The sequence below is a fragment of the Triticum aestivum genome, chromosome 5B, assembly GCF_018294505.1.
Source record: "Triticum aestivum cultivar Chinese Spring chromosome 5B, IWGSC CS RefSeq v2.1, whole genome shotgun sequence".
Lineage (NCBI taxonomy): Eukaryota > Viridiplantae > Streptophyta > Magnoliopsida > Poales > Poaceae > Triticum > Triticum aestivum.
Window position 1 is genome coordinate 406654145 of NC_057807.1, and position 21525 is coordinate 406675669.

The 21525-nt window shown below is 42.5% G+C and overlaps 3 protein-coding genes and 1 non-coding gene across 5 annotated transcripts; 2 read left to right on the plus strand and 2 right to left on the minus strand.

Annotated features, from left to right (window-relative positions):
* Positions 1-8120: 8120 nt before the first annotated feature.
* Positions 8121-9862, plus strand: LOC123112126 (60S ribosomal protein L34). Its single transcript, XM_044533048.1, has 4 exons — positions 8121-8323; positions 8442-8521; positions 9361-9470; positions 9561-9862. Exons 1-4 carry the CDS (start codon positions 8245-8247, stop codon positions 9649-9651), a joined length of 360 nt encoding a protein of 119 aa, XP_044388983.1. The 5' UTR covers positions 8121-8244; the 3' UTR covers positions 9652-9862.
* A 4382-nt stretch (positions 9863-14244) lies between these two features.
* TRNAL-CAG (transfer RNA leucine (anticodon CAG)) lies at positions 14245-14325 on the minus strand. Its single transcript has one exon. It is a non-coding gene; the product is annotated as a tRNA-Leu (tRNA).
* Positions 14326-14435: 110 nt separating this feature from the next.
* Positions 14436-17934, plus strand: LOC123112127 (pentatricopeptide repeat-containing protein At1g74600, chloroplastic). Of its 2 annotated transcripts, none has more exons than XM_044533049.1 (2): positions 14436-17225; positions 17700-17934. In XM_044533049.1, exon 1 carries the CDS (start codon positions 14674-14676, stop codon positions 17137-17139), a length of 2466 nt encoding a protein of 821 aa, XP_044388984.1. In that variant the 5' UTR covers positions 14436-14673; the 3' UTR covers positions 17140-17225; positions 17700-17934. The 2 variants fall into 2 exon arrangements, with proteins under 2 accessions (XP_044388984.1, XP_044388985.1); XM_044533050.1 differs by having other exon boundaries at positions 14436-17251; positions 17700-17801.
* LOC123112129 (protein FEZ) lies at positions 17461-20914 on the minus strand. Its single transcript, XM_044533052.1, has 3 exons — positions 19579-20914; positions 18487-18788; positions 17461-18401 (listed from the first exon to the last, which is right to left on the minus strand). Exons 1-3 carry the CDS (start codon positions 19757-19759, stop codon positions 17700-17702), a joined length of 1185 nt encoding a protein of 394 aa, XP_044388987.1. The 5' UTR covers positions 19760-20914; the 3' UTR covers positions 17461-17699.
* Between the last annotated feature and the right edge of the window lie 611 nt (positions 20915-21525).

Below are 21525 nucleotides of genomic sequence, written 5' to 3' on the forward strand. Positions count from 1 at the left end.
CATGAACATTATCATTAACATTATCACTAGGTTCATGTTCATTACCAGACTGTGTTTCAGCATCAGAGATAGAAATATCATTGGGATTCTCAGGTGTGTCAATAACAGGTTCACTAGAAGCATGCAAAGTCCTATCATTTTTCTTTTTCTTTTTCTTAGAAGGACTAGGTGCATCAATATTAGTTCTCTGAGAATCTTGCTCAACTCTCTTAGGATGGCCCTCAGGATACAAAGGTTCCTGGGTCATTTTACCACCTCTAGTCATAACTCTAACATCATCATCATTGTTCTTATTATTTAATTCATTGAGCAAATCATCTTGTGCCTTAAGCACTTGTTATACTTGAGTGGTAACCATGGAAGCATGTTTACTAATAAGCTTAAGATCACCTTTAACTCTAGACATATAATCACTCAAGTGTTCAACCATATAAGCATTGCGTTTTAATTGTCAGCATTGAAGTTTTCTTGTTTAATAGTGAAATTATCAAACTCGTCCAAACATTGACTAGCAAACTTAGTAGATGGGATTTCACACTTATCAAATCTATAAAGAGAATTTACCTTTACTACCTGTGTCAGGTTATCAAGACCATGCATTTCTTCAATAGGTGGTAAATTCTTAACATCTTCAGCTTTAATACCTTTTTCTTTCATAGATTTCTTTGCCTCTTGCATATCTTCAGGACTGAGAAATAGAATACCCCTTTTCTTCGGAGTTGGCTTAGGAGTTGGTTCAGGAAGTGTACAATCATTATCATTACTCAATATATTATTCAATAGCAATTCAGCTTGCTCAACAATTCTTTCCCTAAAAACACAACTAGCACAACTATCCAGGTGGTCTATGGAAGCATCAGTTAGGCCATTATAAAAGATATCAAGTATTTCATTTTTCTTGAGAGGATGATCAGGAAAAGCATTAAGTAATCGGAGAAGCCTCCCCCAACCTTGTGGGAGACTCTCTTCTTCAATTTGCACAAAATTAAATATTTCCCTTAAGGTAACTTGTTTCTTATGAGCGGGGAAATATTTTGCAGAGAAGTAATAAATCATATCATGGGGACTACGCACACAACCAGGAGCAAGAGAATTAAACCATATCTTAGCATCACCCTTTAATGAGAAAGGAAACAATTTAAGGATATAATAATAGCGTTTTTTCCTCATGAGTAAATAGGGTGGCTATATCATTTAATTTAGTAAGATGTGCAACAACAGTTTCAGATTCATAGCCATAGAAAGGATCAGATTCAACCAAAGTAATCAACTCAGGATCGACAGAGAACTCATAATCCTTATCAGTAACACAGATGGGTGAAGTAGCAAAAGCAGGGTCATATTTCATTCTAGCGTTCAAAGACTTTTCTTTTGGCTTAGCTAACAGTTTTTTAAGATCATATCTATCATTGCAAGCAAAAAGGTCTCTAGCAGTTTCTTCATCCATAACATAACCCTCAGACACAACATGCAATTCATATATAGGGGGAGAATCTTCATCATCACTTTCATTAATATATCAGTTTCAATAATTTCATTCTCTCTAACCCTAGCAAGTTGTTCATCCAGAAATTCACCTAATGGCACATTATTATCAAGCAGAGAAGTAGTATCATCATAAGTATCATGCATAGCAGAAGTGGCATCATCAATAACATGCGACATATCATAATCAATAGTAGGTGTAGGTGTCGCAAGTTTACTCAAAATAGAAGGTGAATCAAGTGCAGAGCTAGATGGCAGTTCCTTACCTACCCTCGTAGTTGAGGGAAAAATCTTGGTTCTTTCATCTTTCAAATTCCCCATAGTGATCAACAGATATAAATCCCAAGTGACTCAAAGAATAGAGCTATGCTTCCCGGCAACGGCGCCAGAAAAAGGTCTTGATAACCCACAAGTATAGGGGATCACAACAGTTTTTGAGGGTAGAGTATTCAACCCAAATTTATTGATTCGACACAAGGGGAGCCAAAAAATATTCTCAAGTATTAGCAGCTGAGTTGTCAATTCAACCACACCTGAAAGACTTAATATCTGCAACAAAGTATTTAGTAGCAAAGTAGTATGGAAGTAATGGTCACGATGGCAAAAGTAATAGTAGCGATTTTGTAGCAATCGTAACAGTGGCAACAGAGAAGTAACTAAGCAATGATCAGTATGAAACGAGCTCGTAGGAAATGGATCAATGATGGATAATTGTGTTGGATGCAATTCATCATGCAACAGTTATAACATAGGGTGGACACAGAACTAGCTCCAGTTCATCAATATAATGTAGGCATGTATTCCGAATATAGTCATACGTGCTTACGGAAAAGAACTTGTATGACATCTTTTGTCCTACCCTCCCGTGGCAGCGGGGTCCTATTGGAAACTAAGGGGTATCAAGGCCTCCTTCTAATAGAGTACGGGACCAAAGCATTAGCACTTAGTGAATACACAAACTCCTCAAACTACGATCATCACCAGGAAGTGTCCCGACTATTTTCACTCCGGGGTTTGCCGGATCATAATACGTAGTAGGTGACTATAACTCGCAAGATAGGATCAAGAACACTCATATATTCATAAAAATATAATAGGTTCAGATCTAAAATCATGGCACTCAGGCCCTAGTGACCAGCATTAAGCATGGCAAAGTCATAGCAACATCAATCTTAGAACATAATGGATACTAGGGATCAAACCCTAACAAAACTAACTCGATTACATGGTAAATCTCATCCAACCCATCATCGTCCAGCAAGCCTACGACGGGATTACTCACGCACGGCGGTGAGCATCATGAAATTGGTGACATAGGATGGTTAATGATGACGATGGCGATGGATTCCCCTCTCCGGAGCCCTGGATGGACTCCAGATCAGCCCTCCCGTGGAAGAACAAGGCTTGGCGGCGGCTGTGTATCATAAAACGTGATGAATCCTTCTCTATGATTTTTTTCTCCCCGAACGTGAATATATAGAGTTGGAGTTGAGGTCGGTGGAGGTCCAAGGGATCCACGAGGCAGGGGGCGCGCCCCAGGGGGGTGGGCGCACCCTACACCCTCGTGGATAGGGTGTGGGTCCCCTTCTATTGATTCTTTTGCCAATATTTTTTATTAATTCCAAAACGTGACTCCGTGGAGTTTCAGGTCATTTCGAGAACTTTTATTTCTGCACAAAAATAACACCATGGCAATTCCGCTGAAAACAGCGTCGGTCCGGGTTAGTTCCATTCAAATCATGCAAGTTAGAGTCCAAAATAAGGGCAAAATTGTTTGGAAAAGTAGATACATTGGAGACGCATCATCGTGCTACAGCCACAACTTGACGGGCCCCCTCGACGATGTCTCCCTTGCCGAGGGCCTAGGGAGGCGAATCCAGGTGTGCGGCGGCGTTGCCGCCCACACCATGAACTCCCAGGCCGAGCCTTCGGCGTGGGTCCGCGAAGGAAGCACCTCGCAGTTGTCGCTCGCCTTCCTCCACGGCTTCGCTCCTCGCGGTGCCGGTCATCGTGCGCAGGGCCTGGTGCGCGGGCGTACAAGGGGATCAGAAAGCCCGACGGGGTCCACTCGTGCCAAGGCTGCATCAGCGCGACCTCATCAGCATTGCCCTTGGAGTGATCTGGCCTCTTCTTCGGCAGGAGCATCTCGGGTTCCATCTCAGGGGCCTTCCCCTTCTCCGCTGCGAAGAACCTCCTAATCGGCGCCATGGATGCTCTGGTAAGACGACAGTGCAATGAGAAGGAGGAGCAAGGAACAAGAAGTCGAATATGAGCAGGGGCTCCGCCCGCTCCCGCATTTATAGCCAGGAGAAGGTAAATCGTCGGCCTCCCACGATCTCCAGTAATGATGATTTTCTCTGCATGCAACATGCAATTGTCAAGTCGAACGGTTGCTGAGGCGACATGGGGAAGCGGAGGCGCCCACGTCTTATCAAGCGCCACGCGTCGTCACGACACGCATGCTATTGGGGCCTACGGCGTTCTGCACTTGCCTTTGGCTTCGCCTTGAAGCCAAGTGCGAGCGCGCCTTGGGCCCGAGGGCTTCTGTCGGCGTTCTGGGAACCAGGGTACCCAGACCTGCCTGCCTGCAACCCATGACGTTTCTTCATTGACGGCCTGGTACGTCCCAGCTTCGACTATAGCAAGACAAGACCCTCACTAGGGACCAAGCCTCGCGAGGTGGGCGACTTCAAGACCTCCCGAGGGAGCGGCCTCCTTAGGCGGCCTCCTGAGCGGAGCGGAGATTTCTATGCAAGACCAGCCTCATGAGGCTGACATGACATCAGCCATGCCGACCAAGGCCAGGCACGCGCCAGCGGGCGCAGAGCAGCATGTTTCCTCTTTGGTGCAAAGGAGGCAAGTGCATGTGCGGAGTCCCAAGGAATTAGCCAAAGGTTGCCATTTGCATGCAACGAGACCAAGACTGCCAGAACGGCAGGATGGATGTCATCACCGAGCCCACGACGACGTCACGTCACGCTCAGAGGCTTTGCAGGCGAAGACCACCTTTCGTCATGATTAGATGTACTTCTTTTCCCCTTTCAAATTTGGTCGTTGTGGGATCCCTTCTCACCTAAGTTTTGTAGGAAGAGGACCAAGGCCACTATATATAATCGACTCGTCAAGTGATCAGCTCACCAAACCAACAAGAGCTCATCACAAGAGCATGCCTCTTGAGGTTGTTCTTCCACTTGTACTAGTTCATCCTCAGCCCCTCGCGAGGCTAATCCACCACAAAACAGGAGTAGGGTATTACACCGCAAGGTGGCCTGAACCTGGGTAAACTGCTGTGTCTTTCTCTGTCGTGTTCATCGAGCCAGGTCGTGAGAGCAGCGGATCGATCAACTTGAGAGGTTGAGTTCTTCGCACACGCCCCTAAGTTCGAACCTTTCTTGGGTCTCCGGAGCCCGGAATCCGACAAACTCACATACTTATTGCAAAAGTTTATTAGCCCTCGAAGCAAAGTACTACTACACATGCTCCTAGGGGGATATATTGATAGGAAAAGACCATCGCTCATCACTGACCACCACTCATAAGGAAGACAATCAATAATAAATTCTACTCCAATTTCATTGCATAACGAGTGACCATACATGCATGCTTCGGGAATCACAAACCTTAACACAATTATTCTTACTAAACCACAATTACTCACTAGCATGACTCTAATATCACCATATTTATATCTCAAAACAAATGCAAAGGAATCAAACTTCTCATATATTAAATGATCTTCATGAAAGTTTTTATTATATCTCTCTTGAATACCCATCATATTAGGACTAAATTCATAACCTAAGCAAATTGTCATACTATTTATAAGACTCAAAATAATATAAGTGAAGCATGGGAGTTCATCAATTTATTCAAAATATAACCATCGCCCTGCTCTACAAGATATAAGTGAAGCACATAGAGTATTTTAATAAATTCACGATTAATGTGTGTCCCTCTCCAAAGGTTTGCACAACAAGAATGATTGTGGCAAAAATCAAATAAAGCAAGGACTCATATAATACAAGACGCTCCAAGCAAAACACAAATCATGTAGTGAATAAAAATATAGCCTCAGATAATTTACCGATGGATTGTAGACAAAAGAAGGGATGCCATCCGGGGCATCCCCAAGCTTAGATGCTTCGTAGTCCTTGAATATTACCTTGGGGTGCCTTGGGAATCCCCAAGCTTAGGTTCTATCCACTCCTTATTCCTTAGTCCATCGAAAATTCACCCAAAATTTGAAAACTTCACAACACAAAACTCAACAAAAAATTCGTGACATCCGTTAGTATGATAAAAGCAAGTCACCACTTTTAGGTACTGTTGTAAACTCATTCCAATTTTATATTGGCATTATATCTAATGTATTCCAACTTCACCATGGCTCATACCCCCCGATACTACCCATAGATTCATCAAAATAAGCAAACAACACATAAAAAATAGAATCTATCAAAAACAGAACAGTCTGTAGCAATCCGAACAACGACATACTTATGTCACTCTAATAATTCTGAAAAATTAGGAAAATGTAGGAAATTTGTATATAAATATTGTGTAAAAATTTCAGATCAAAGGCACATTTATGTGAGTTTACAAAATTCCATAACTCGGCAAAAAGATTTCCGTTTTTCAGCAAAATCAAATCAACTATCATCATAGATCATCCCAAAGTTTCTACTTGGCAAAAACACTAATTAAAACTCTTAAAAACAATCATAACAGAAGTATAATTGCATATTTATTGAAGACAGAAGGAAAAGCAAAAAAAATTGGGTTGCCTCCCAACAAGCGCTATTGTTTTATGCCCCTAGCTAGGCATATTGCATAGATCTAAGTATTGTCATCTTTGGTATTCAATTATTTCTTAATCAAATCTTACAAAAAATCTTAGTAAATCTATTTTCTCACGTTCTTCCTTTCTAGTGGTGGAGCTTAATTGATGGAAAGGACTTTGATTGGTAATTTGGACATTCATAATTTCATACACCTGATCATCACCAAAAATATCTTCATATAGAACATGTATCTCATCTTTAATGGGTTCCCTAGACATCTCTTCAATCCACTCCTTATTAGATCCCTTGTCAATTCCGTTCGTAAACCAAATAGATTTATCATACGCACAAAGATATAAAGCTTGGATAACTTCCGGATAAGGGGCTCTTTTTCTTAGATTGGTACTAAAAGCGAGGTAATCCTTAGATTCCAAAGCACATATAGTTTCTTTATCATGAAGAATTTCTTCTATGGGAGGATGCTCATTTTTTTATTGCAATAGGAAAAAATTTGTCTAGCTTCTCTAATTACGTAATCGAACTCATTCATAAGGGTCATGGTAGCAATTTTCTTAGCTTTAGGATCATGTATGTTGGGAAGTTCATAAAACATTTTTTGTAAAGCGGATGAATATGTAAAAATTCTCTTTCTAACTTAACCACAAGCATGGAAATAGCATTCGAGCAATTTGTATTATGAAGAATAGATCCCTTATCTAAATACATAACCCCCGTGCAATCAAAGAGTTCTTGAATAATATTCTTCCCAATAATGTTCCCATCACCCACATGATAGATCTTTGTTTTAAGATGAGTAGGGGTTTCAATATCAAGAGGATCATGATTAAGAACGCAAGATTGAAATTTTTGAAAGCAGGGTACTTACCCCACCGGAGTATCCATCCCTGGCGTTGTGCTCCCTTGTTGGCTGCCGCCGCCGCAACCACCGTCGCCCTCCATCCGCAGCGGTTGCGTCAAATTCGCAGCACAACACACAAATGGAGTCGTATATGCCGAATCTCCAGCGTGGCCACCATAGATCTGGAGCTTTACTTGTCATGGATCGAACACGCTAGGGTTAGGGTTACGCGGTGAGGCGATCTGGGGGAGAGAATGCGAGTGTGCGGGTCGAGCAAGAGAATGAGAGAGATATAGCGAACCAATATGTTTGGGCCCACATGTAAGGACGGAGGGGCAAATATGTCAAAGCAACAACCAGTCCGTGATTAAACAACCTTGACTGGATGGAAACGACACAAAAGGGCATCTCTATAAGTGAAATTGACGGCAAAGAGGTAAATTTGAGCATGCTTCAAAATTAGGGGCAAATTTGAGTGATGGGTTTGAGTTAGGGACACACGTGTAAATGTCCTTACATTTTTTATGACAAAAAAGGTGTTTGTGTGTATGGTACTTTTTTCATGTCAATGCCTCTTTTCCCATTCTATATATTTTTTGCTGGTGTTGATCAACTCAGTGGCAAACTCAATCAAAAGTTTATTTTTGGACATATGTAATTTTATTCATACTCACAACCATTACATGTACGTTGAGTTGAATCCAAGATTCAAAACTTTACAAAGTAAGAATTACAATCAAAATCTAAACCATAATGTTAGCTAGCCAAAATATTAGCCTTTTTTAGGAGAGCCGAAATATTAGCGGAGCTATAAAGCTTTTTCTTTCGACAGGGCCTTGCTATTTGCGTTCTTTGAATTTTTTTTAGCGAGGGCCTTGCTATTTGCGTGAGCCTCCAGGCCGTTGACTGACAACATAAGCCTTCATAAGACAGCCCATACGGCCCAATCGAACGTCTGGCCCATTTACCCCATCAAGCAAATCCTAGCCGTCGGTGCTAGGTCACGGCGACGCGGGGAGGCCATTTATACCCGTCCCAGCCGCCACGCGCTCGCTCTCCTCTCTCTCTCCCCACTCTTTGCGCAAGCCCCCTACTGCCGGCGGCGGAGACGACGGAAACATGGTGCAGCGTCTGACCTACCGGAAGAGGCACAGCTATGCCACCAAGTCCAACCAGACGCGGGTCGTCAAGACCCCAGGTCTGGATCCCCTCCCCCTCTTTTCTGGACGATTTTCTCCCATAATTTGGTGGCTTCTGATTTGTTCGTGCCAAGATCTTCGCTGAAATCGGTCGGTTTTGTTCCTTGTGTACCGCAGGTGGTAAGCTCGTGTACCAGTACACCAAGAAGAGGGCGAGCGGCCCCAAGTGCCCTGTGACCGGGAAGAAGATCCAGGGGGTGAGTTGCCGCGTGGCTTTGCATCTCTATGAAAATTCTTGATTGTTTCGCTTTGTCATGATAGCAGTATTCGATATCTCAGTTTGTATGGTGGATGAGTTGGATTCTTGTGTCTGTATGATTATGTGCCGCTAAATGTGGATTATCTCCATCTTACGCATGGATGGCTATCAACTTTTAGAGTATCTTTTAGGCCTTTACCACGCAGATTACCGACTTGATTGGGGTGGGATGCACAATTAGTAGATGCCGATTTGACCGTATCGTCAATCTGATTGATATTTAGACCGTTTCCTTGTATCATTCCTAAGAAGTTATTCCTTTTGGTGGTTTGCATCAGTGCATGAGTATCAAATTTGGAGTTGGTTGTCCGACAGTTGGTATGATGGTGTACGTGGACAGCTGGTTGTGCAGAGTAGCAATGCTGCATTTCAACAATATTTCAATCGTAGTATTTATTTTGGTGGTTCAATTATACTTATTTGTTTCTAGTGGTGCCTTTAGACTAATAAATTTTTAGACAGTAATGTGTGTTCAAACACTAGGTTGCTCAGTTGTGTTGATTGTATTATGCGATCAGATTGGAAGCAATGCATTATATTACTACCAGCAAAGCAAACTCTCATGAAGGGAATTAATGTCACAGCTCTTTTGGTCCTTGTGACTTTTACAGCTCTATTTGCTCACTCAGCTTGTTTTTATTAGTGAAATGAGATGCTTCTTCCATGCTTGTTGCAAGTTCGGAGGACATTTTTGTGTTTGAATTCTGCCTTTCTATCTGTCTTTGGTTGATGAATATTGCAACCAGATGGCTCATGATCTGATGTTTCCATTTCCAGATTCCCCACCTCAGGCCTACTGAATACAAAAGATCAAGGTTGTCTAGGAACCGCAGGACTGTGAACCGTCCCTATGGTGGAGTGCTCTCTGGAACTGCGGTGAGGGAAAGGTGAGCAAACTTTGCCTTACAACCATCTAATCTCATTAAAGCTCAAACCTATCATTTATGTAGTCTCATTTGATTCGTGTTCTCCTTCAGGATCATCCGCGCTTTCTTGGTTGAGGAGCAGAAGATCGTGAAGAAGGTGTTGAAAATACAGAAGACCAAGGACAAGACGACCTCAAAGTAATCTGTTTGAAACGGAAGTGCGAAGTGAGATGGTGTTCTGTAAACAAGGAAAATATTTTTGTTGGTGGTTATGATCAATGGTTTAGTCCCTTCTAGCTAAATGTTTTAGAGTACTTGAAATCCTTCTGCCGCCGTGACATCAGAGATTGTGAAACATTTGATACCCATTTGCAGTTTCATTTCTGAATGCATGTTGAATCTACTTGTGTTAATTTGGTTTCACCTGGCATTCGTGGTTATTGATCTATAATAATCTTTGAGTTCCTCACTCTCATGCCCTCGCTTCCCTGCTCCTTTGGAGCAGAAAAGTACACTTGAGAAACTTCACCCATTGCACCACTAGATTGTTTTACCATGCCTGTTAATCTTCAAAGGAACATTTTTGTCTGCGAAGGCTGAAAGATTGTGGTTAATAGTGCATTTGTTTTAGGTTGATTATTGTCCCGGGCTGGATTGGTAGAACATGCTGCTTGCTCTACCCTTCGGATTCCATGAAAGATAAAACACTTTGCGTGGAAAGTTATTCACGGAGTGCTTCCTTGCTTTTGGGTTATAGCTGGGCGCCATATCCCAGATTCACCACAATATGTAGGCGAGCAAAGGAGGCCTGGTTGCATCTTGCATGTTGGAAACGAAGATAGGTGAGGGTCTATCACAATGGAGATTCTTTCAAAAATGAGTACAGCCTGGCGGAGCATGAGTAATAGCCACCAATTTTATCAGAGCAAATTTACCGAAGATGCCAGCCCAGAAGATTGACCATATGTGGAAAAGACCCTGTCATGACTGTCAAGGTGAACGAGACACATGCAGGTGCTACTGGGTGATTTTGTAGGAGCAACAACTTGGTTCCTACCACATGTTATCACTGTCGATTCTACGGAATTTATAGCAGTTCAGAATGGTATGTTCTTGGCGGCTAACATGGGGTGCAACAGTATAGAGATCGAGTCTGACTGTAGTTTTGCGGTGAACTCTGTGCAACTGATGGACGAGTACTTGGGCCCGAATGTTACAGTGATAATTGAGTGCAAGCAAATGCGACGGAGTTTCGAAGATCTACTTATATGCACCCTTGCCGTGAAGCTAATCAAGTTGTTGATGAGTTAGCAAAACACTCCTTTAGATTTAGATCTTCCAGCCTTTGGGATTCTTAAATTACTGAATTTGTTTCTCATCATCTTGTAAACGATATGACGATAATATGAGAAATGAAGTCTTTTGCCGGAAAAAAACTGGAGTTTGTTCTATTTGATTCCGAGGACACCCATATGCTAGTTGTGGAGTGCATGTTGTAGTTGTTGAGGCCTTTGGTCAAAGATACATAGTACTTCGTTTTAATCTACTTGTTTGCCATTTGGACACCACCTTTTTACCCCTCCAATATCTTGAGGATAAGGCGGCTGGCAAGCTGGTTGCTGGTGAGGGGCAGGACATTACAACCATTGGCCGCACGGCCCTGGTCAAGTCGGTTTTATGTTTCCAAGCGGTGTACTCCATCACACCTCTTATCGTACCTCCAAGCACTCTACATAGCCTAAACAAGATTGAAAGAGCTTTTCTCTGATCTGGGGCGAACAAGACGACGGGTGTCAAATGCAAGGTTAATTGGGATACGGTCTGTAGGCCGAAGGAGTACGGTGGCCTCGGGGTGCTTAATATCGGTAAATTTGCACGGGCTCTAAGGCTTCGATGGCCTTGGTATGAGTGAAAGGAACCTCACAAATTATGGGTGGGATTTGGCAATCCTTGCACGGAGGATGATCTCAACTTCTTCTATGCCTCCACTGCCATCACCGTGGGGAACGGAGCCAAAACGCCTTTTTGGGACTCCCCTTGGCTGCTCGGGCGGAAACCCAAGGACATTGCACCGCTTATCTATGAGGCCTCGAGAAGAAAGAACTAGAAGGTGAGGGAGGCTCTAAACGGCAATGCTTGGATCTTCAAAACCAGCCACAACACTATTGTCTCCGATGAACACATTCGAGAATTCTTCACTCTTTGGATGCTGGTCAACGAGGTTCATCTTGATGAGCAGATTGAGGATGATATCTCTTGGAAGCACTCGAACGATGGGATCTACACATCGGCCACCGCATATAAGGCCCGGTTCCTTGGGCTAACTCTCTCCCCTATGGACCGCATGGTTTGAAAGGCTTGCCCCCCTCCCCCCCCCCAGTAATTTTTTTTGCTTGGTTGGCTATCCAAGATAGGATCTGGACCGCGGACCGCTTGGAGCGATGGGGTTAGGAAAACTGTGGGCTATGCCCTCTTTGCTCGAGGGAGCAAGAAACGGGTACACATCTCTTCTTCAAGTGCCGCTACACGCTCCGGCTTTGGAGGTCTATCATCGAAAAGCTTGGCATTGCTCACATGGACACCACCGATTGGCACCTTCACGATTCCGTCCGCGATTGGTGGGACAAGAGAACCGACAATCACATCCCCAACCGGAGTGCTATGACCTCCCTCGCTATGCTTGTTTCCTGGACCATTTGGAATGAGCGAAATGCGAGGGTGTCCCGCCATAAGAGCAGGCCGCCCCCTATCCTTCTCAGCACCATTTTGGAGGAGGCAAAGCTCTGGATCACCGCTGGTGCAAAAAGACTAGGGGTCATTTTTTTGCGCGAGTAATTGTCATGCCGTGTATGTGGGTGTTGTAAAACTCTAAACCTTGTTCCTCCCTTATTTAATAGACGAGGCAAATCTTTTGCCTCTGTTTTGATTTTTTTTATTTCTTTTACTTGGAAGAAATTCAAATGCAATATCTTTATCCTTACATAATTAGTTTACCTTTATAAGAAAAATGTGTGCGCTTGCATGGGCTCTGGCACTCTGCAATATATTAATCTTTTCATGATCAACTGGTTTTATCATCTTAGCTGGCCAAGCACTGAAGGTATGCTAGGGTAACCACTATCACGTAACTTATGTTATGGTGAAAGACAATCCGGTTAAAATGTTTGTATACAAAACATATGTTGGGAATCCATTTGAATTTCTTTCGAGGGAAAACGGTCAAATTGTTGACCTTATGCTGTGCAAAGATACCTGTGTGATGTTTTGTCCTCTCAAGGCTTATTTGTGGTGTGATTTCTGCTTTTCATGCAAAATGATTGTTTTAAGACTCAGATCACTCATTTTGTAGTTTTTTCCAAAAAAATAAATCATCTGGAAAGTTGTTTCTCAATCAAGGCGAGGTGATTGCTGGTTGATCTTCAAATTAGCTTTACCCTCTGCCTGTTTTTTTCTTCCGCCATTTGCTAGGGATGCAGGCGGATGGTGTCACGTCTGCAAGTGTGTAATTAGAACTGCACATTTATTAAAGCAACAGCCCGTTGTGGACACCGTGGATATGCGTCCGCTTGCATCCCTTTCGCTTTTGCTCCCTCAGTTCTAAAATAGATGACCTAACTTTGTACTAAAGTTAGTCCAAAATTGAGTCATCTATTTTGGAACGGAGGAAGTACTAGTTTGTCAAATTCCATTTGTCCTTTGTTTATCAACTTGTGAATTATGGCAGGAAGTGGATGGAATTGTGATCAGAGAATGCTTAGCTTGCAATAGCTCGAACTGCGACCAGAAAATACTTTATTCTAGAAGTTGAAAGAAATAACTCTGATGGATATGAAGTTGTACATGAGAAAGTTCTAATCTGCGCCACACACTTGGAATTACTCCCTTCGTCACAATTGTCTCACGGTGTAATATTTGGCCAAGTTTGTAGAAACACCAACAACCACAATACCAAATTAATCTCTACTATTAAAGTAATGAACAACAATCAAATAAATCACCAATAGCAAGAAACAGTTGCAAGCAAACAGCAAAATCAACCCACACATAGTTGTATGTACAAAATCTCAGTCACATCATATCTTTCCAAACCTTTGCCTCCTCACAACATATCTCTATCTCAACTCAACCAAAAATTTCCTACGTTGAACCACTAGAATAAAAGTTGCTTCCGTTGGAACACATGAGTATTTAGCTAGTATTATTAACTAGACAATTAAAATTTTTTTATTGCAACACACAAGTATTTAGCTAGTAGTAGCTCTCCTGAGATGAAGCTGTACATGTGGAAGCTGTATTAACTTATATCCAACTAAAAAAATCTTCTGAAAAATATGTACTAGCATTTTTTAAAAGATATGTTACGTATTTTTGAAGACGGGATTGTGAAAAGAGAACTCTGGGATTACAATAGATGAAACTAGGATGAGGGCATATATAATTAGTTTTCCTACGTTGAACCACTAGAATAAAAGTTGCTTCCGTTGGAACACATGAGTATTTAGCTAGTATTATTAACTAGACAATTAAATTTTTTTTATTGCAACACACAAGTATTTAGCTAGTAGTAGCTCTCCTGAGATGAAGCTGTACATGTGGAAGCTGTATTAACTTATATCCAACTAAAAAAATCTTCTGAAAAATATGTACTAGCATTTTTTAAAAGATATGTTACGTATTTTTGAAGACGGGATTGTGAAAAGAGAACTCTGGGATCACAATAGATGAAACTAGGATGAGGGCATATATAATTAGTTTTTAAAAAAAAAATTTAAAAAGCATAAAAACCAAAACTATATGTCAAGAGTGGGATTTGAACCCACGCCCTTTCGGACCAGTACCTGAAACTGGCGCCTTAGACCAACTCGGCCATCTTGACTTGATGACTCTTGCCCGCAATCAACCTATACATCTTGCAGCTAGCAACAAGGGCCAACATTCTTATTAGCAGCAATCACCAAACATTTTGGATCTAGATTTCTTGAGAATTTCAAATCCAGCACCCTAAAGTAGGTTAGACTTGCATGGGTTAACAGCTACGAGTACAAACCACAATGTTTGTGTGCAACATCACATAGACACTAGCAAACGGGACAGAAACTCCCATCGCCGTGAAAAATTCAAGTGCAAAAGTTCACCGGCGAGGCGGCGACAGCGCGCGCTCAGCCACGCGGCCTCCCTCCGATTGCATCCCCACCCCACGCCGTCTCTGCCCGCCACCGTCTCAATGCCTCCACGGCTCCCCTCCCCCGTCCTCTCCGCCCACATACGCACGCTCTCTGCCGCCCCGGCCTCCGCCGCCCGGGCCGGTGCCCCCCACCTGCTCGACGGAGTGCCGCGCCCGGACCGCCTCGGGCGGCTCCCGCCCGAGCTCGCGGGCTTCGTCCGCTCGCGCGCCGCGGGGCACACGCCCAGCCAGTTCGCCTACGGGAACGCGCTGGCGGCCTGCACCCCGGCCGCCACGGGCGCCGGGGCGGGCAGCGTCGCCTTCGCGGAGCAGCTCTACTGCGCCGCCTGGAAGGACGGTCTCGCGGGCGACGCCTACGTCTGCAGCGGCATGGTCGACCTGCTCGCCAAGAGCGGCCGCCTCGGGGACGCGCTCAGGGCGTTCGCGGACGGCGACCGCGGGAGCGTGGTCTGCTGGAACGCGGTCATCTCCGGGGCCGCGCGCAACGGCGAGCACGGGCTCGCCGTCGAGATGTTCGGCGACATGGCATGGGGCTCCTGCGAGCCCAACTCGTTCACTTACTCCGGGGTCCTCAGTGCCTGTGCGGCTGGCGCGGAGCTGTGTGTGGGGAAGGCAGTGCACGGGCTGGTGCTTCGGCGTGACCCCGAGTATGATGTGTTCATTGGGACGGCGATCGTCAATATGTACGCGAAGTCAGGTGATATGGTCGCTGCCATGAGGGAGTTCTGGAGGATGCCGGTCCGGAATGTGGTTTCCTGGACCACCGCGATCGCTGGTTTCGTGCAGGAGGAGGAGCCACTAGGTGCTGTTCGGCTGCTCAGAGATATGGTCCGGGGCGGCGTGTTGATCAACAAATACACGGCTACTAGCATCTTGCTCGCCTGCTCCCAGATGTACATGATACGAGAGGCTAGCCAGATCCATGGAATGGTCATAAAGACAGAGCTGTACTTGGATTACGTTGTCAAGGAGGCTTTGATCTGCACATACGCTAATATTGGGGCTATTGAGTTGTCCGAGAAGGTGTTCGAAGAAGTTGGCAGAGTAAGCAACAAAAGTATCTGGTCGACTTTCATATCTGGGATTAGTAGCCATAACCTACCGAGATCAATTCAGCTGTTAATGAGGATGTTTCGTCAGGGTCTAAGACCAAACGACAAATGCTATGCTTCTATTTTCAGTTCTGTGGACTCAATTGAGCTTGGCAGGCAGTTGCATTCGCCGGTTATAAAAGATGGGTTTGTTCATGATGTCCTTGTGGGCAGTGCACTCTCCACCATGTACTCTAGATGTGGTGAAATGGAAGATAGCTGCAAGGTCTTCGAAGAGATGCAGGAACGGGATGAAGTCTCATGGACTGCAATGATTGCTGGTTTTGCATCTCATGGCTATTCAGATGAGGCATTCCGACTGTTCAGGAATATGATTCTTGATAATCTTAAGCCTGACCATGTGTCGTTATCTGCCATTCTTTCAGCTTGTAATGGACCTGAATACTTGCTCAAAGGGAAGGAAGTTCATGGACATATTCTTCGTGTCTATGGAGAAACTATGTCTGTTAGCACTTGTTTGGTTTCCATGTATTCCAAATGTCGAGAAGTACAAACAGCTAGAAGAATTTTTGATGCAACTCCATACAAAGATCAGGTCATGTTGTCTTCAATGGTATCTGGATACTCTACAAATGGTTGCACTGACGAGGCAATCTCACTATTTCAGCTTGTGATGGCAGCTGGTTTTCAGATAGATAGGTTCATATGCTCATCTATCCTTAGCCTATGTGCTAACATAGCAAGACCGCTCTATGGAAAACTATTACATGGGTATGCAACTAAGGCAGGAATACTGTCTGATCTATCAGTAAGTAGTTCACTTGTGAAGCTGTACTCCAAAAATGGCAACCTGCACGATTCTCGTAAAGTTTTTGATGAAATAAATTCCCCGGATTTAGTTACTTGGACAGCTATAATTGATGGATATGCTCAGCATGGAAGCGGTCAGGATTCTTTGGAGATGTTTGATTTGATGATTAGGCGTGGAGTGAAACCAGATAATGTTGTACTAGTGAGTATTTTATCTGCTTGCAGCCGTAACGGTTTAGTTGAAGAAGGCTTTAACTACTTTAAATCTATGAGAAACGTGTATGGGCTTGAGCCTGTGTTACATCACTACTGTTGTATGGTTGATTTACTTGGTCGATCTGGGAGGCTTGCAGAGGCAAAAAGTTTTATTGAGAGTATGCCTATGAAGCCTGACTTGATGGTATGGAGCACACTGCTTGCTGCTTGCAGAGTTCATGATGATGCTGTACTTGGACGATTTGTAGAAAACAAGATACGTGAAGATAATTATGACCCAAGCTCTTTTGCAATGCTGTCAAACATTCTAGCAAACTCTGGAGACTGGGAGGAAGTAGCGAGAGTCAGAAAATCATTAAAGGGCAGCAAGAAAGAGCCTGGATTGAGTATGGTGTATAGTGAAATCGTCAAAGAGTTCTATAAATAAAACAGGAATGCAGCACAGTACATTGACTGAGATGAAATAATGACATCATCTCAGGTAGTTCTGAGAAGAGCGCCAGTTGGTTACATGTAAGCAATGTGCAAGGATATCATTGGTATATTGGATAAACTGTTGAGCCTTTTTACACTGTTCACCAGATTTTGCATTGGTAGTTGTTCTAAACCTGTTAGCCATCTGATTAGTGACATTTGTTCCTGATCATGGGGAAGACTTTATGCCTTTCTAAATTTGCACCGACAATACAACTGAGTCAGGATCTTTGCTGTACTTAATTCGTCATTCACTTTATGATATTTGACATGTAGGGCACACTTATAATTCTCAGGGAAAGTATATGTATTCATAATACTGAAGCACTCAATACATACAACCAAATCTATTTCTCTCTCTATTAGCCTATCTTTTGTACAGGTAGGTAGGATTCACAAAGTATACACTGAGCAGAAAATGTACAAGGGCAATTGCTAACAGAAATGCTAGCAAATGAAGGTTGCTCTTCTTCTTGTATTATCTAACTATGTATATTTTTTTCCTTCGAGCAGCTATTGGACATCTCTCGGAGAGGCAGGGGGACAATTGAGAGATTCACATGGCACATTGGATATCCAATCATCTGAAGAATGTACCCCCAAATCAAAGGGGAATTTTATTTTGGGTGGAACTCCATACTCATTGCCTGTATTGTGTCCATTGTCAGGTTTTCTTGTATATGGATCTTCGTCCCTATTTCCAATACCTTCATTTGTGTCTATAACCCAATCAACTGCATACCCGTTGCACTGTTCAGGGTGTTCAAACTCTAGCTCTGGCGAGGCTTCATTCATGCTATTGATTATTCCAGGGGCTATGCTGAAAAGCACGGCATCTGATGACCTCTGGAGGGTCTGTGTTTCAAATGGAAAGATGATTGGACCACTATGGATGTCTTTGTCTGATATATGAGTTAAAGACGGACCACGGCTGAAATTTATGACTTTACATGAAGAGCCATTTTGTGAACTGTTGGGCTTCTGCTGCTGCTGCTCATGAAAGTAATGCTGGCTATTGAGCCGACTCACAGGTATTGCAACTTCTGCTGAGCAAGGGGAGCTTTCGAAAGCAAAATGTGAAGCTTGTATGGATTGCAGGGCAGATAAGAGATCTGGCTCTATTGTTGCAGTTGACTGAGGACCCCAGGAGTGGGATAGCGCTCTTTGTGCCATTGAACTAGGCTTTTTAAATATCCTACAAATAGCCCAGGCATCCTGTCATCAGAAGATATATATCATATATTGAGATATTTTTTGGAATTTTAGCACTATAAGTAAATGTTTTGAATAAGAGGCTTACATTGGCTGGAATGTTTTTGTCTATTGGTACTTTAGGAAGTGATGGATCAGTTAGTGAAGGAAGCCTGAACTCATGCATCATCCAGTCAGTCTTGATCCCTTTTGCTGCTCTCCCTTTATAAAAAACAAGAGACTTCTTCAGGCCTATGCACTTGGTTCCCTCGGAGGAGTAAATGGGCCTATCTGTTCCTGTTGCTTTCCAGAATCCAGCTCCTGTGACTCTGTTTGGTCTAGCACTATTACGGTACTTCCGGTCCCTTGGGCAGTAGAAATACCATTCTTTTTCCCCAGAACTTGCTAGTTCTAAGTGAGAGCAAGGTAATGAATAAAATATTAGAGAAAGTAAAGGTGAACAATCCAATGCAATGAAGTAATGTTTGCAGATATTTAAGGAGAATAACTATATTTAGTTTGGTTTTCTGATGAGAAGGTTCCTAACTATTAGTGTAAAAAATGCTCTTATATTATGAAAATAAAGTCTATGTTTTGTGCGACTTTTGCTATAATTATGGTTACTATTATATTTTGAACACGTTGCATGCATACATAATGGATATGCACAATCTTGGATCTTCTGTGCTCCGTCTGAGTATGATATGGCCTTATTTACCATGACCACTAGTTTACCCATTGCTTGAAATATTGCTAGAAGATTGCCCAACTTGTATTAAGAGTAAAACTTTGTACTGAAGTGGATCAGAAATCACGAGTTCTCTCTCTTGTTCGTTTTAACTTTCATATAGGTTAACTATGAAGACTGTATCTTTGCTCTGTAGTTTCCCAAAAGTAAGGAGGCTATGAGTTTATCTTCCATGCATTCGGCAGAACCGCAGAAGCAAGATGGTGAGTGTGGAATAATTTTGAAATTCTATCTCATCTCTAACGTGGGGCATAATATCTGGTGTCTGCATGTTACTAGAGAGAGATGTCTTCCATTCATTCTATTGATAGATAAATGCAAAATTGTATATGCTGGCATTTATTTGGTTATTTGAAGCTAAAGCCTTTACAAGATCAAAGTTCCTTGTTGCTCCATTCAGTAACAAATAAGAACAAATCAAATAAGAACAATACATAGAAGGTAGCAGCTTACTTGGGAGATCCCATGGGTCATATTTGTAGATGTCCAGCTGCCTGATGAGCTCAATTGAAAGGGGTTTCTGCTGAATCTTTCGCTTGAGATAAAAACCTACCAGCTCTTCATCTGTCGGATGAAACCGGAAACCCGGCAGAAGTGCCTCCTCTAACTTGTCCATATCACTTCTCTCATCCATGACTAACAAGGGTGAAGCCTGATACAGGTTACACTGCTCTTGTATTACCTATATGGATGTAGTGTATGGTTTTAGGGTCGAAGTTCCCTAGGTGAAGACAAACTCACGAATCTGTCTCTAATACAGTGCAAGGACTTATCAACTATGCGCGGTCTACTATTTATATCCCTTGTTTGTGGCTTTGTGCTTGTGCAAAGATGGCAATGCTCTTACTGACAGTTATCTAATATGGTACAGGAATTTATCAACCCAGAAAAAAAATACAGAGATGGCTTGATGGACCTAAATATATGGGAAAGAATGAATAGAAGGCGAAGGCATCATGTGTAACTTGACGACATGAGGTAGGAAACTAGTACTTATATAACTACTGTGTAAGATTAACTGTTTCTCTGTTAGATTTCTAGGCTCCTATTATACAGCTGCTTAAACATGACTAGATGAGGCCCACACTCTGAAGCCCCCCTTGCAATAAGATAACATTTTATTCAGTCTCCTTTTGAATCTATTGGATTTATTTAATCAAGGATTAGTATCTCAACGAAGACAAGCTTGGCAACATATATGGGGATTATTTGTCCCTTTCACTTCACACCTAAATTATGATCTAGGACACCCTAAACAACCCCTAAAAAATATTCATAAACAGTAGTAGCATCATTTCTTTTATATATTTGTCAGTTTCGTAGAAATCAGGTATGGTTTGAACAGTTTCTTTAGTACTCCCTCTGTTCACAAATATAAGATGTTCTAACTTTTTAGTGAATTTGATGTCTACAGACATGTTTTAGTGTGTTTGTTCACTCATTTCAGTCCATATGTAGTCCATATTGAAATATCCAAAACATCTTATATTTGTGAACGGAGTGAGTACGCTTTGGAAGCTAAACACTTTCAAATACATCAACACCACAATCCAGGATTTATTCTTGCTAGATTAATTTTCTTGAAGAATACCAATACATATTCCTCCATTCTCTGGTTTAGAAACTCCCTTGTATGTAGAAAAGGATATCTCTTCTTACTACACATCATTTTCAGTACATATACGCTATTACGCTTCTGGTTGCATTCGAGATTTACTTTGCATAAAAAATTCCTTCTCTTTTACGGAATCATTTCTCACCACTGTCTAATTTGTTCTCACTAGGATGATCCATTTTGCACGTACTGGAGCAATGGTTAGCTTATTTCTACTGTTAACATCATTGATGGAAATTTGGATGAAAGTTGATGTGACAACAGATGTACACGGACCTATGAATTTGTGATTGCTACTTTTTGTTCTAAACCTGTGCAATAGCTTAACTGAAAAGGCGGGGTAACTGTTTAAAAACTGCACTGTGGAGAAACCTTCATCCCAGTTAATGTCATTAAAAAATAATCATCGTCATCTCCTGACAATGATAGCCTTAGCAGTGTAATTGCCTTCAGTTTTCTACCAAGAATCGTATATAACTCACTGCAAACTGTTGTCGCATATATTGATATATATCAACTTTTATTTCACAATCAGTCATTGTCGTAGAATCAATCTCAGCTTGCTTGAGTGCTTTATCGTATGTTCTGGTTCATCACCAATTGTATACAGTTCATTGCTCATTATTTTATAAGATCCTGTTTTTAAGTATCACAGTTAGCATAGTTAAATATGATGACTTGGTCATACATGATCTTGTAAAGCCTCTCTTTCTGTCAAAGGTATCCCCATTTTTTTGCCATGCTACTTTCTGTATCATCTTTCCTGCGCTGAATCAGCTGACATA